Raw genomic sequence first — 14,096 nt, forward strand, 5'->3', positions numbered from 1 at the left:
TGAAAACAGCGATTTTTTTTTTACTGCGCGCTTGCGATGAAAAATGGCCGCGGCTCAATCATTGTCATGCGGAAATATCCAAGTCCCTATCGTTTGTGCTGTTAAAATGAACGCGTCAATCACTTGCTTTTGTGACGGGCAGGTGTGAGCAACTAAAAAGGAAGCGATCACGCCAAGTCTCAGGGAAATAGGATGGTTTAATAGAAAGTGTGCAACCCAAAAACCCGTGCATTGTTCCAGATTAAGGAAATAATAACCAGCAGTCAACTGGTACAAAGACAAGACATATATAGACGAACAAACGACCCTCAGGTGAGACGGATCACGGGTCCCGCCCACCTGAGGGACGAACATCACGTGACCAAAAACAGGACCGCTGCCGCTGTAACCGGGGGCGACCTGTAGGGGGCCCCCCCACAACGTGACAGACCCCCCCACCAAAGCCGCACTCCCCTCCGGATGTGCGGCTTACAGCGGCAGCACACAAAACACAACAAAGGGGCGGGAGGGCGGGGACAAGACAGGGACCCATTCTCCGCCTTCCTGAGCTGAAACACAAAACACAAGCTCCTCGTCACAGGACGCAGACCAGGCAGGGACCCGTTCCCTGCAGTCCTGGAGCTGAAACATAAAAACACACATGGGTATTTAGATAAGGCGCTATATAAATTGAAACATTCATTCATTCATATATATATAAATATACTTATCGACGTACCTTCATGTAGTTTTAGGTACACAGTTGCCACACAGCCAGGGACACTCTGCCCTACACTTGCGACAGGTGTACTTGCCGCATGCAGCGCACGGGGTTATGCTGTGGTTCCGGTTGCAGTTTGTCTGCACCTGACACGTAGTCTTCTTTCCAGGAGCAGGCGAAGGACGTGGCGTTCTCTTCAACTCCTTTTCCTGTAGGAAACGAAGACGGAGTTCCTCAGCAAGAGTACACATAAAAACTCTCCTACTCTCTGTGGACCCCGTACATGCCGTGTACAAAACATGCGCGTTCATCGCTGCCAGGTCAAGTATGTTATAAAACACTGCAACGGGCCACCGGCGTGTTCCTGCGCGCACTGTGTATGCACGCGCCTTCTGGTCCATGATGTCAACGGCGCACTGCAAAGAACAAATACAAAGAAGTACATGTTATATTTTGAATAAATTCATTCATGTATGATAAATTGATTTATCAATGCCAACACATGCATACCTTCGTCCGGTTGTAGTCTGTCACAGTGTTTGGCTTCTTTTTGCGGTCGTCTGCAATCTCCACGTGCGTGTGCATAGTGCTCAGAACGCAAACTGTTTTGTTGGGCTTGGAGGCATACACCGTCAGAAGCGCATCATCGGATCTGTACACCTCCGTTGACAACTTCTCACATCCCTTGGCGTTTTTGGCTTCCAAAGGAACTTCTCGGCGAATCTTGTTCATTGTCCCAAGCAGAGTCGTGTTGCATTCCAGCAGCTTCTTAGCCAGAGAAAGAGATGTGAAAAAATTGTCTGTGGCTACAGTTCTGCCCTTGCCCAGGTATGGCTTCCTAAGCTTCATCACCACATTCTCGGACACTCTTTCCCCCTTGGGACGATCGGGGTCCTTTCCAAGGTATGGAATGGCGTTGCACATGTACTTTGTGTTCAACTCAGAAGCAACCCAAAACTTTATTCCAAACTTGTCCGGCTTTGAGGCAATGTACTGGGTGAATGGATAGCGAACCTTGGTCGGAAACAGCTGCTCGTTGACTGTCAGTTCCTTGCCTGGGGTATAGCACAAAATTCAGTTGTTCACAAATCGCTGCCAGATGTCCGAAATCGCAGCAAATCTGTCGCTCTTTGCACGCTCCGCACGGGTGTCCTTATTATCAAAGCGCAAGTACCGCATGAATTCTTGGTAGCGGACCCGTGCCATTGTCTCCTGGATCGAAGGCACAGCGAACATTGCCGACCAACAGTCCGACATCGCTCCAACTGGACAGAGGACTGCTCGTAGAAATAGGATTGCTACGAATGCCATAAACTCGCTGACCGACAAACTCCAGCTGCTGTCTGTTCTGCGGGCTTCATGGACAGTGCAGTCTGTGATGATTCGCAGCATCTCCATGTCGAGCAAACACAGAAAACTCTGCAGTCTGCTTGTGATCCTACGCTGTATTAGTAAAAGTAAACAAATGACGCTAGGTAAATTACACGTACTAAATATCATTCAAACACAAGCAGAAACACTGGAAAGAAATATGAAGTTACTATACCTTTGCATGCTCTGTAGGCCCGGACGGCTCAACGAATGTTGAATTAGGCGAACAGCTGCTGACACGAGAGCGTGCGATGCCAACCTTCTCCCAAACAGTTCCATCTTTTGCCCGTACAGTTGGTGCAGGTGTGGTGTCAGCCTGTGTCCGTCTCTTCCTTGGAGGGCTCTGTTGTACCTCATCCGATGTACTGCTTCTTTCTTCATCGGATGAATCGCTGGTCAAAAAACAGGAGGGTCCTTCTCCCGCATCGGACTCACAGCAGTCCTCGTTGGTCAGCAAAGCCACAACTTCTTGACCGGTGAACGTCCTCTGTCTTGCCATGGTGTTTTGCGTCGTCTCCACACAGGATAGTAGTGAAAATGTAAGTCGCCTGCCTTTGGGTTTCAGCTTTTATCATGACTCTGAAGAACACACCCACAACAGCGCATACTAATTATACTTTATTATAATAGGTGGCGCTTCACACATAACGCCGAAACCGAAACCGGGCTAATCCCCTGCATACACGGGAACAATAAAAGGTGATTGGACCTGTGATAATGGTTCACGGCAATCCGTGAATATCAGTCAAACACAAGCATAAACACTGCAAAAAATATTATATTACTATGCTGTATGAGTAAAAATAAATAAATGACGCTAAGTTATTTACACAAACGAAATATCTTATTTACACAAACGAAATATCAGTCAAACACAAGCATAAACACTGCAAAAAATATTATATTACTATGCTGTATGAGTAAAAATAAATAAATGACGCTAAGTTATTTACACAAACGAAATATCTTATTTACACGAACGAAATATCAGTCAAACACAAGCATAAACACTGCAAAAAATATTATATTACTATGCTGTATGAGTAAAAATAAATAAATGACGCTAAGTTATTTACACGAACGAAATATCTTATTTACACAAACGAAATATCAGTCAAACACAAGCATAAACACTGCAAAAAATTATTATGTTACTATGCTGTATGAGTAAAAATAAATAAATGACGCTAAGTTATTTACACGAACGAAATATCTTATTTACACAAACGAAATATCAGTCAAACACAAGCATAAACACTGCAAAAAATTATTATGTTACTATGCTGTATGAGTAAAAATAAGTAAATGTAAAAATAAATATTACTTTACTATACCTTTATTACTTTGTTGCTGCTATTGAAGTGCATACACAAGAAAATCTGGGACGCTTGCTTCATACATAACGCCAATACCACGCTAATGATAATGTGTTTCACGGGAACAATATGAACCCGTGATAATGGTTGGTTCAGCCATGTAAATGTGTGGCGCTATTGAAGTGCATACACAAGAAAATCTGGGACGTTTGCTTCATACATAACGCCAATACCACGCTAATGATAATGTGTTTCACAGGAACAATATGGACCCGTGATAATGGTTGGTTCAGCCATGTAAATGTGTGGCGCTATTGAAGTGCATACACAAGAAAATCTGGGACGCTTGCTTCATACATAACACCAATACCACGCTAATGATAATGTGTTTCACGGGAACAATATGGACCCGTGATAATGGTTGGTTCAGCCATGTAAATGTGTGGCGCTATTGAAGTGCATACACAAGAAAATCTGAGACGCTTGCTTCATACATAACGCCAATACCACGCTAATGATAATGGTTCACCGCTCTAAATAATACTTATGCCAATATGTAGCGCTTCACACATAACGCCGAAACAGGGCTAAACTTTATTTATTTATTTTAGACTACAAACTAGACCTGGTGCACACAGACTGCACACAGACTAGACCTGGTGCACCACAGAGCTCCTGCCACAGAGCTCCTGCCTGTCTTTCTGCTCCTGTCTTGCTCTGAAATTAACATATGTATGGTCCTACTAATTGGGCAGGAGAAGGAGGGGTGATGTCCTCAGAACCTTGAAATCTCAGGAGCTCCAGTGTTAAACACCGCGGGACGAGTGGGGACAGACTCAACACTCTCTCGGACAAAACACGACAAACACACAGCATGTAGACAAACACTTACCACGAGACATGACCATGAATGAAGGAGAAAGCAAAGGAGACTGGCGGCTTCCGAAAGGTGGCTGGTTATTCTGTGACGGGCAGGAGTGAGCAACTAAAAAGGAAGCGATCACGCCAAGTCTCAGGGAAAGAGGATGGTTTAATAGAAAGTGTGCAACCCAAAAACCCGTGCATTGTTCCAGATTAAGGAAATAATAACCAGCAGTCAACTGGTACAAAGACAAGACATATATAGACGAACAAACGACCCTCAGGTGAGACGGATCACGGGTCCCGCCCACCTGAGGGACGAACATCACGTGACCAAAAACAGGACCACTGCCGCTGTAACCGGGGGCGACCAGTAGGGGGCCCCCCCACAACGTGACAGCTTTGTAAAGTTACAGTCGTTTTATTTTTCATACGCGTGACGTCACCAGCCCCCCTCCACGTCCAAATCACTCCAAACTGGTCTCGTTCGTTTGTGCTACGTTTGTGCTTGTTTGTGCTGTTGAAATTAACGTTTGTGCTTTTATGGTTTTTTTAAATATAACCGATCAACATTTTAGACTTTTTGTCAATCGACAATACACCACATAAATTGAATGAGATGGTGTTTCTTGGTGGTTCAGACAAAAAAAAAACCAAGTTCAGTAAGCGACAAAACTAAATAAATGAGCATTATAGCAATATAATAAAGGTACTAGTAAAATGGTTAAATGCAGATGTTTAAATGTGAATGCACTGAGCTAAACAGATAGATGGCCAGGAGAAGGAGTGGTACCTGAATGTGGATGCCCTGCTTTGCATGTTGCAGAAACTTTCAAGAGGTCAACATAAAACAGTCATTGGAGCTGCTCTGTCAATTCAGCAATGAAGCAAGAGGACAGTTCCTGATCTTCTCCACTGCCCACAACACCTCTGAAGATTTCTGGACAGAGGCCTTCTAGACAAAGATGTGGTTGATCTGCATAAGGGAACATTAAGATCCTCATACATCTCTCAACAGAAGCTTTCATGTCATCCAGAAACTCTGCCTTCTCTGTTACCCCTCACCTCCTGTCCCTTCTGTAGTCCAACATCATCCAGCCCATTCTGTTGTATAACTATAGTTAAACACGCGAGAGGTGCGCTCGTGACGTTAAGCACAAACATTAATTTTAACAGCACAAACGAGCACAAACGAACGAGACCAGTTTGGAGTGATTTGGACATGGAGGGGGGGCTGGTGACGTCACGCGTATGAAAAAGAATCGGTTATATTTAAAAAACCATAAAAGCACAAAAGTTAATTTCAACAGCACAAACGAGCACAAACGAACGAGACCAGTTTGGAGTGATTTGGACGTGGAGGGGGGGCTGGTGATGTCACGCGTGTGAAAAATAAAACGACTGTAACTTTACAAAGCAAGTGATTGAAGCGTTCATTTTAACAGCACAAACGAGCACAAACGTAGCACAAACGAATGAGATTACTTTGGAGAAATTTGGACGTGGAGGGGGGGCTGCGTGACGTCACTGGTCAGAAAATGCATTTTTTTAATATTTGCAGCACAAACGGGCACAAACCCAGCACAAACGAACTGCAGTGTTATTTCAGCATTTTGGGTATGAGGGGGGGCCAGCTTCACGCAGGTCTCCAACCTTGCCTGTCTATCATGCCTGGTTGACCTACCTACCCCTACCTGTCAGTCTTGCCGTCATGTTCCGTTTAGCCCCTCCTCTGTTTGTTAGTTCATGTGTTGTCCTGCCCCTGTGTATTTATGTCTCTGCCCCTTGCTCTTGTTGTCACCTGTGTTTGGTTAATCCCCTTGTAATCTCCTGTGTATATATCAGATCCTCCAGAATTTCACAATGTTGCGATTTGCAACTTCAATGCAAATTCAAGCAAACCCCGTGTTGCAACTTCAGCCAATCACTGCAACTTTCCCGCAAATTTGACCAATCACTGATGTCGTCTTGATGTGACGTCGACAAACTTCCACCTTACTTCCGTGTATACGTTCAAGAGGAGCAGACTGAACGCAGCATCATGAGCGAGGTTTATTGTTTCAAAACGATGGGTTCATACATGTATTTCCAATAAGTTTAACATTTCTAGCACCAGCCCATCCACTCCAAGTGATTTTTCATAGTCTTTTAAGAGATGGAAAGTCCATTTCTGCCACCAAGCTGTTGCACTGTGAGGGATCATTTTAAGAAAGTGAATGGGATCATTGTGCATTCTCTGTCCCAAGACCTGTGTTTCAGGGGGCGGGGCATACAAAAACTCGAGAGGGATCATTCCTGTCCAAACTATTTTATACCACATAGAGTAAGAGAAATAAAATCATAGCTTGAAGTGTTAAAACCAGGGGTAAAACACAGGGTAAGAAGCATAATACCCATAGGGAGATCCAAATAAATAAATGGACAATAAATACATGGGTAAATAAATAGGTAAATAGATAATTAAAATGGATTACTAAATAGAGGAAACCATACAACATTTACTTTCTATTGCAATGTAATCACAAAAAAGCAAAAACACATCGCAACTTGCATCACAATTTTTTTGAAAAACACACGCAACATCAAACATTTTAGCCCGCAACAATCACAGAAAAGGCCCGCGAAATCCTGGTGGGACTGATATATATCCTGTGGTTGGTTTATTCCCTTGTAATATCCTGTGTGTATATATAGCCTGTGTTTGGTTAATTCCCTTGTAACTCCTGTGTATATATACACTCTGTGTTTAGTTTAGTTCGCTTATTGGTGGTTTCATGTCATGTTCTATGTGTCTTCGGAAAAGCTCGTATGTTAGTTTATGTTTTTTGTATCCTCATTGATTGTAGATTCTTGTTTAAGTTAATGCATAATGCATATCTCCTTTTGTGGCTTATTGGTTAGTATCATGTTTAAGTTCGGGAGTAATATCTGTGTCTTTGTGTTTAGTGTCTTATGTTTATGAAATTATCTCCTGCACTTGTCCCAAGTGTCAAGCCATTCCTGGTGAACTTTACGGCTGGTCCCTGCACTCAGCAGAGATAGCCATACCTAGACACACCTGCACTAAGACACTCCCTCACTCACAGTTTCCCACCTACACACACACCCTCTCATCTGCACACACACTTGTTTCGCGTCTATAAATATCTGCAGGTCCCGTTGTTCAGTGCTGTGCAGTCCTCACTACATTAGAGTGTTTCTCTGAGTTACAGACTTTAAAGCGTTGAGTTGTTACTGTAGTGCTATTAGTGCATCGATTTGTAATTGTAGCGCCGCTGCGCCTTTTGCTTTGTGTTCTTTTTAATGGGCATTAAAGATGTCCCATTGCCACCCTCACCACCTGCTGGTTCTGTCCCATTATAGTTCTCTTGTCTGTTCTATTATGTGTAAAATTTTAACTTCAGGTTTTACCTGTAAGTGTTTGCATATTTCGGTCTTGTCATTATTTCGGTCTTGTTATATTTGTCACATTTTTTGTTAAATCAAGTATTTAAATAAATGCATTCTTTAAATATTTTTTTTGCATTTTTGTTTATTTGAAATGTTTTTCTTAGATTATAATATATTGCAGTTAATGTTTTTTCTGGTTTGTTTTTCAGGTTTTCATGCCTGGAAGATCGTGGTCATCTGCATCTCAGTTTTTAGTGTTCTGTTAATTGCACTTGCAGCTTACATCTGGAAAGGTACAATTTTAATGAATTTTCAAGAGTTGCTTTCATTATATTCTATTGTGCATGTACAGATAAATGGGAAAGCATACAGTGGGAATGATAATGTGGTGTAGCTTTATGTCTTCATTTTGAGTTTATGCTTCAACATGTTAAACATTCAGACATGGCCACTTAAAAAGCTACATGTGATCTGGGTCCAAAAACGTAATTTTTGTTTAAAAACACTAACATATGATGATTAAATATGTATAAAATAACAACAATCAAGGTTAGATGGTTAAAAAACGCTGAAATGTACAGGTACACACCACAGACACTGGAAAGCCTTCAGAAGTGGGTGTGGGTGTGTGAGTGAGAGAGAGATTAAAGGAGAAGTAATCTAAGTGATGATGGCTTATTAGGAGAGGGTTTGAATTCTGTGCAATGACCTAATACCTTGGATACAATATATATTAACTACCATTTACTACCATATTTAAGGAATACATTCTAAAATTTACTGAATGGTTAATAACAATGTTCTAAGTTTTAAAATGGATAATATTTGTGGAGGCCTTGGCACAGGAGAATAGATAATCCTAACAAATAGGCTGACTAGAATAAATAAAGGAAAATAACAACACAATAATTATTTGACTATTATATGAACTAAGAATTTATAATTATTACCTTTGCTAAATTAATGATCAATTCATAAGTAAACTCTGGGAATGAAATTTAAGGAGGGTTGAAGACCCTAATGAAGAGATTTAACAGGATTAAGAGATGAACAGACTAGGATAACAAAAGAGATTTAATGGGATCAACAGACTAAGATAAGGAACTAACGCTAATCCTACTAAACAGAAAGTTATGGGTAGGAATTCTACGATTCATGATTGACACCCCAAGACACAGCATATGGACAGAAGCAAAGCTAACTTTGAGACGAATGAAAGGGAATGCCTGTCTATGTGCAGTTAATAGCACTTGACTCTGTTTGGCAAAACTAAAGCATCTGTGGATTATTTTATTAGTAGATATTTTGATTGCTTATACTTCATATCATTTGTCGGCCAGAGGAGGATGGGTTCCCCCCCTGAGTCTTGGTTCCTCTCAAGGATTCTTCCTCATGCAAAAAAAAAAAAAAACTAGGGAGTTTTTCCTTGCCACTGTCGCCCTTGGCTTGCTCACTGGGGGCTAGGACTCGGCACTTGTAAAGCTGCTTTGTGACAACAACTGTTGTGAAAAGCACTATATAAATAAAAATTGATTGATTGATTTGGTAGAATGCTGAGCTGTAAGCTAAGAGTGGACATGCAAGGGCTGCTAGCAAGAGCTACGAAGGACTGAATACTTTCATATCAAATCAAATATATTTGTATAGCGCTTTTCACAACACATGTTGTCACAAAGCGCTTTACAGGATTTACAAGGTTAAATATATACCTTATATATTCATATATACGCTCAAAATAGTTTACTTTGTCAGACAAGATCCTGGTGAATCAGAAAATGTAGAGCATTACTGAAAATGTATCTCCAGCATCCAGAAACACATTATAACCCTCCAAAATATATGGCACTGTCTGTTTTTCTTTACATTTTCTTTATTTTAGATTAGCTCAAATGGAATCTAAATGAATCTAAATAAAGTTGCATGTGAATGAATGTGTTAGCCCAAGTGTCTACTTCAATTTGAACGATTATTGTACTATTTGTATAACTAGAGATATCTAGTTTTAAAGTGTTGGTGTCCTAAACCTTAAAAACAATCCTTATAGTTGGATCTGCACAAAGGGTTTTACCAAGGCGAAAAAAAATAAAGATGATTTTCAAATGACTAGAGAAGTTAGAACAAATTAAGATTACATTACTAAGACATGAAACAAAAGACCTACGTACTTCAGTTTTTTCGTCTTGCAAGGTTTTAACTTGAAGATCTTCTTGAAAGTTTGTTTTCACTTTGTGAAGCACTGTAGTATTTAACTAACTTTTTGGGGCCGTTATTTTAACACAGTCTTAAGAGGGGTTTTAGGTAGAGAGATTGAATCCTTGACATTCCACACAATCACAATTGAAGAAAGAAAGAGAACTAACTAGAGCAGAAGACAGTACTATAGCTATTTAATACATTCCCTGACAAAGAATACACCTAATTCTGAATAAGCTTAATTCCTGTTACCTAATCAGGAATTAATTTGATCACTTGTCATTGTAGGTCCTGAGCCATCCATGAAATAAATGTAGAGTACCATAGGGCACACAATAATATATGGACGTACATAAATATAGAGGAACCTACAGCACACAACAATACAGGGCAGAGACTCGAGTTTGGGACTCGTACTCGATATATAGTCACTTCCCGCTGACATAACATTTTTGGTGCGCGGACCCTCGGGCCAGTTGCGATGCGTCAAGTATAAAGGTTAGATTAAGCCTGGTTTATACTTTCGCGAGTGACCGTAGCACATGACTCCACCCACCTGCACCCTGCGCGACCGGTGGAGGCGTTTATACTTTCGCGAGCTTCACTGCAGTGTTCTCCGAAACGATAGGTGGCGATAGGTGGCAGTGGAGAATAAAAAACCCCTGCAAAACTGGTGAAAACATTTTTACCTGACACTACACCAGGCATCAAAATAAATAAATATATACACAATATATATATATATATATATATATATATATATATATATATATATATATATATATATATATATATATATTAGGGGTGGGACTCGATCAAAAAAAATTATCGAATTAATTACAAGCTTTGTAATTAATTAATCGAAATTAATCACATTTCAATATTTAACATGAGAAATATTAATTTAAGTTTGAATGATGAATGAATCAATGAACAATCATAAACTTCAACATCTTGTTTATTTTTCCACCAGTCTACTACACAGACCAATATATAAGTGCAGAAAACAGAGCAGTTTTCAGAACACTGGATATTCTGACCAAATTTTTTTTATTTTGGGAGCTTTGCTCAGGATTTTGGAAGAATAAGAACTGAAGTAAATCAGAAGATGTTTATAATACCATTTAAGATGGTAGACTTTTTCTTTAATTTCCCAGGCCTCTGCCACAGCCATAAAGTCCTCTACACAGGCATCTCCATAGTGCCTAGAAGTGGTCTTCTGCATGCTCAAAGCAAATGACTGGATCTTCCATTCATCATCTATAATATGAGCTGTCACACCAAGATAATTCTTGTTGCTAACAGGTCCAGTGATCCCCAGTCAGAGACACATTTGTGGCGCTTTTCACAATAACCTGTTTTACTTCCCTTTCCTCATCATACAGCTGCTGGATTTTCTTCGACATTGTCTTTCTGCACGGCAGTTCGTAACTTGCATCAGCTGACGCAGCAGCGCTTCTTGTAAAGGCTGGATTATACTTTCACGAGTGACCGTAGCGCGTGACTCCGCGAATGGCGGAGGTGTTTAAACTTGCCGCGTCTTACTTAAGCCTCCGACCACAGAGAGCGGTCTACAGTCCACAGCAATCCATCTCGCCACTGAATTGGTCAATTTGACGTGGACTTTGACATTTTGTTTCTTAATTTGAACCCCGACATGTGGTCGAGTGTTGACTGGCGACACTGTTTGCTCGTACTAGTAATACATTTAGCAGCCAAGTTATCATTACTGACCTGCGCGTTAGCACCAACATGTTTTGCGTTGAGGTGGTAATGAAGGGTGGAAGTGCTCCTGTGATAAGCGAACTCCGTCCTACATAAAGTGCAAATAACACTATTTGTGTTTGTACTTCCATCTGGAAGTTTCTTATATTTAAATTTCCCATCCACCAGCGTAGCCTCCTCTGTCATCTCCATCATGATCTTATTGTGCGTCCATATAGCCTATTCTGCCTGGAACTCGTGCACTGAGAAACATTCCACGGTGCAAAAGTGCATGCGTTAAATGCGTTAATTTTTTTAGTTCGTTAATTTCCCTGTAATTAATTAATCGAAATTAACGCGTTAAAGTCCCACCACTAATATATATACACTGCTCAAAAAAATAAAGGGAACACTCAAATAACACATCCTAGATCTGAATGAATGAAATATTCCCATTGAATACTTTGTTCTGTACAAAGTTGAATGTGCTGACATCAAAATCACACAAAAATCATCAATGGAAATCAAATTTATTAACCAATGGAGGCCTGGATTTGGAGCCACACACAAAATTAAAGTGGAAAAACACAGTACAAGCTGATCCAACTTTGATGTAATGTCCTTAAAACAAGTCAAAATGAGGCTCAGTATTATGTGTAGCCTCCACGTGCTTGTATGACCTCCCTACAATGCCTGGGCATGCTCCTGATGAGGTGGCGGATGGTCTCCTGAGGGATCTCCTTCCAGACCTGGACTAAAGCATCCGCCAACTCCTGGACAGTCTGTGGTGCAACGTGACGTTGGTGGATGGAGCGAGACATGATGTCCCAGATGTGCTCAATCGGATTCAGGTCTGGGGAACGGGCGGGCCAGTCCATAGCTTCAATGCCTTCTTCTTGCAGGAACTGCTGACACATGAGGTCTAGCATTGTCCTGCATTAGGAGGAACCCAGGGCCAACCGCACCAGCATATGGTCTCACAAGGGGTCTGAGGATCTCATCTCGGTACCTAATGGCAGTCAGGCTACCTCTGGTGAGCACATGGATGGCTGTGCGGCCCTCCAAAGAAATGCCACCCCACACCATTACTGACCCACTGCCAAACCGGTCATGCTGAAGGATGTTGCAGGCAGCAGATCGCTCTCCACGGCGTCTCCAGACTCTGTCACGTCTGTCACATGTGCTCAGTGTGAACCTGCTTTTATCTGTGAAGAGCACAAGGCGCCAGTGGCGAATTTGCCAATCCTGGTGTTCTCTGGCAAATGCCAAGCGTCCTGCACGGTGTTGGGCTGTGAGCACAACCCCCATCTGTGGACGTCGGGCCCTCATACTATCCTCATGGAGTCGGTTTCTAACCATTTGTGCAGACACATGCACATTTGTGGCCTGCTGGAGGTCATTTTTCTAGGGCTCTGGCAGTGCTCCTCCTGTTCCTTCTTGCACAAAGGTGGAGGTAGCGGTCCTGCTGCTGGGTTGTTGCCCTCCTACGGCCTCCTCCACGTCTTCTGGTGTACTGGCCTGTCTCCTGGTAGCGCCTCCAGCCTCTGGACACTACGCTGACAGACACAGCAAACCTTCTTGCCACAGCTTGCATTGATGTGCCATCCTGGATGAGCTGCACTACCTGAGCCACTTGTTGTGGGTTGTAGAGTCCGTCTCATGCTACCACGAGTGTGAAAGCACCACCAACATTCAAAAGTGACCAAAACATCAGCCAGAAAGCATAGGTACTGAGAAGTGGTCTGTGGTCCCCACCTGCAGAACCACTCCTTTATGGGGGGGGGTCTTGCTAATTGCCTCTCATTTCTACCTGTTGTCTATTCCATTTGCACAACAGCAGGTGAAATTGAGTCACAATCAGTGTTGCTTCCTAACTGAACAGGGGTGAGTTTCCCGAAATGTTCGTAGCACTAAGTACTTCTTAACCTCATACGTTTCATACGAGGTTACGAAGTACTTAGCGCTACGAACATTTCGGGAAACCCACCCCAGGTTGGTTTCACAGAAGTGTGGTTGATGGAGTTATATTGTGTTGTTTAAGTGTTCCTTTTATTTTTTTGAGCAGTGTACTTTTGGACATCATAGAAAAAGAAAAGGTTTACTCTAGCTGGAGTTTGTCAAGTTTGGGTAGAACAGTAAACCGGAAGAAAATGCATACTAAATATTAGAATATAAGCAGTATTATGTACTGTATGTACTGTAGTATTTTCCTCAGCATTGTTTAGCCTTTTGGATGCTATATCATATTTTGGCCAATTAATAATGAAGCTATAGGTAATGAACTTTATGTGAGATGTTTTTTTGTTTTAGTAAAAAAATGCTCTTGATGTATAGTGGCCAGTGTCTTGGATAAGGATGTGGCACATTTGGATAAAGGCACTTTGGACACCAAGTGGACGATACTGTGGAGCTCTTCAGTACTTCCATGTATATGCCCAATATTATTTATTTTGTCAAACAACACCCTGCTCAACAGCATTTGCAGTAAATTGTCTGGTCCACGTCCGAACTTTAAAACCCTATGTACTACCTGACAACAAACACGGCTCCTTTCTTTGGCA

The 14,096-nt window shown here is 41.7% G+C and overlaps 1 protein-coding gene across 2 annotated transcripts in view; it reads right to left on the bottom strand.

Moving 5' to 3' along the window:
• Positions 1-1,915: 1,915 nt before the first annotated feature.
• The window catches only part of LOC143492540 (ribonuclease inhibitor-like), a 71,967-nt gene continuing 59,786 nt past the window's right edge, over positions 1,916-14,096 (bottom strand). Inside the window, exons 3-4 of one of the 2 annotated variants that reach the window (XR_013125272.1) lie at positions 2,247-2,650; positions 1,916-2,143 (exon numbers count right to left, since the gene is read on the bottom strand). Coding sequence is in view for 1 of the 2 variants with exons in the window: in XM_076990867.1 (XP_076846982.1) it covers positions 2,503-2,650 (148 nt within the window). In the remaining variant the exon portion in view is untranslated. Of the gene's footprint in view, positions 2,144-2,231; positions 2,651-14,096 lie in introns of those variants that run through there. The other variant, XM_076990867.1, reaches the window with a different exon arrangement.

Source organism: Brachyhypopomus gauderio, unplaced genomic scaffold, assembly GCF_052324685.1.
Source record: "Brachyhypopomus gauderio isolate BG-103 unplaced genomic scaffold, BGAUD_0.2 sc78, whole genome shotgun sequence".
Lineage (NCBI taxonomy): Eukaryota > Metazoa > Chordata > Actinopteri > Gymnotiformes > Hypopomidae > Brachyhypopomus > Brachyhypopomus gauderio.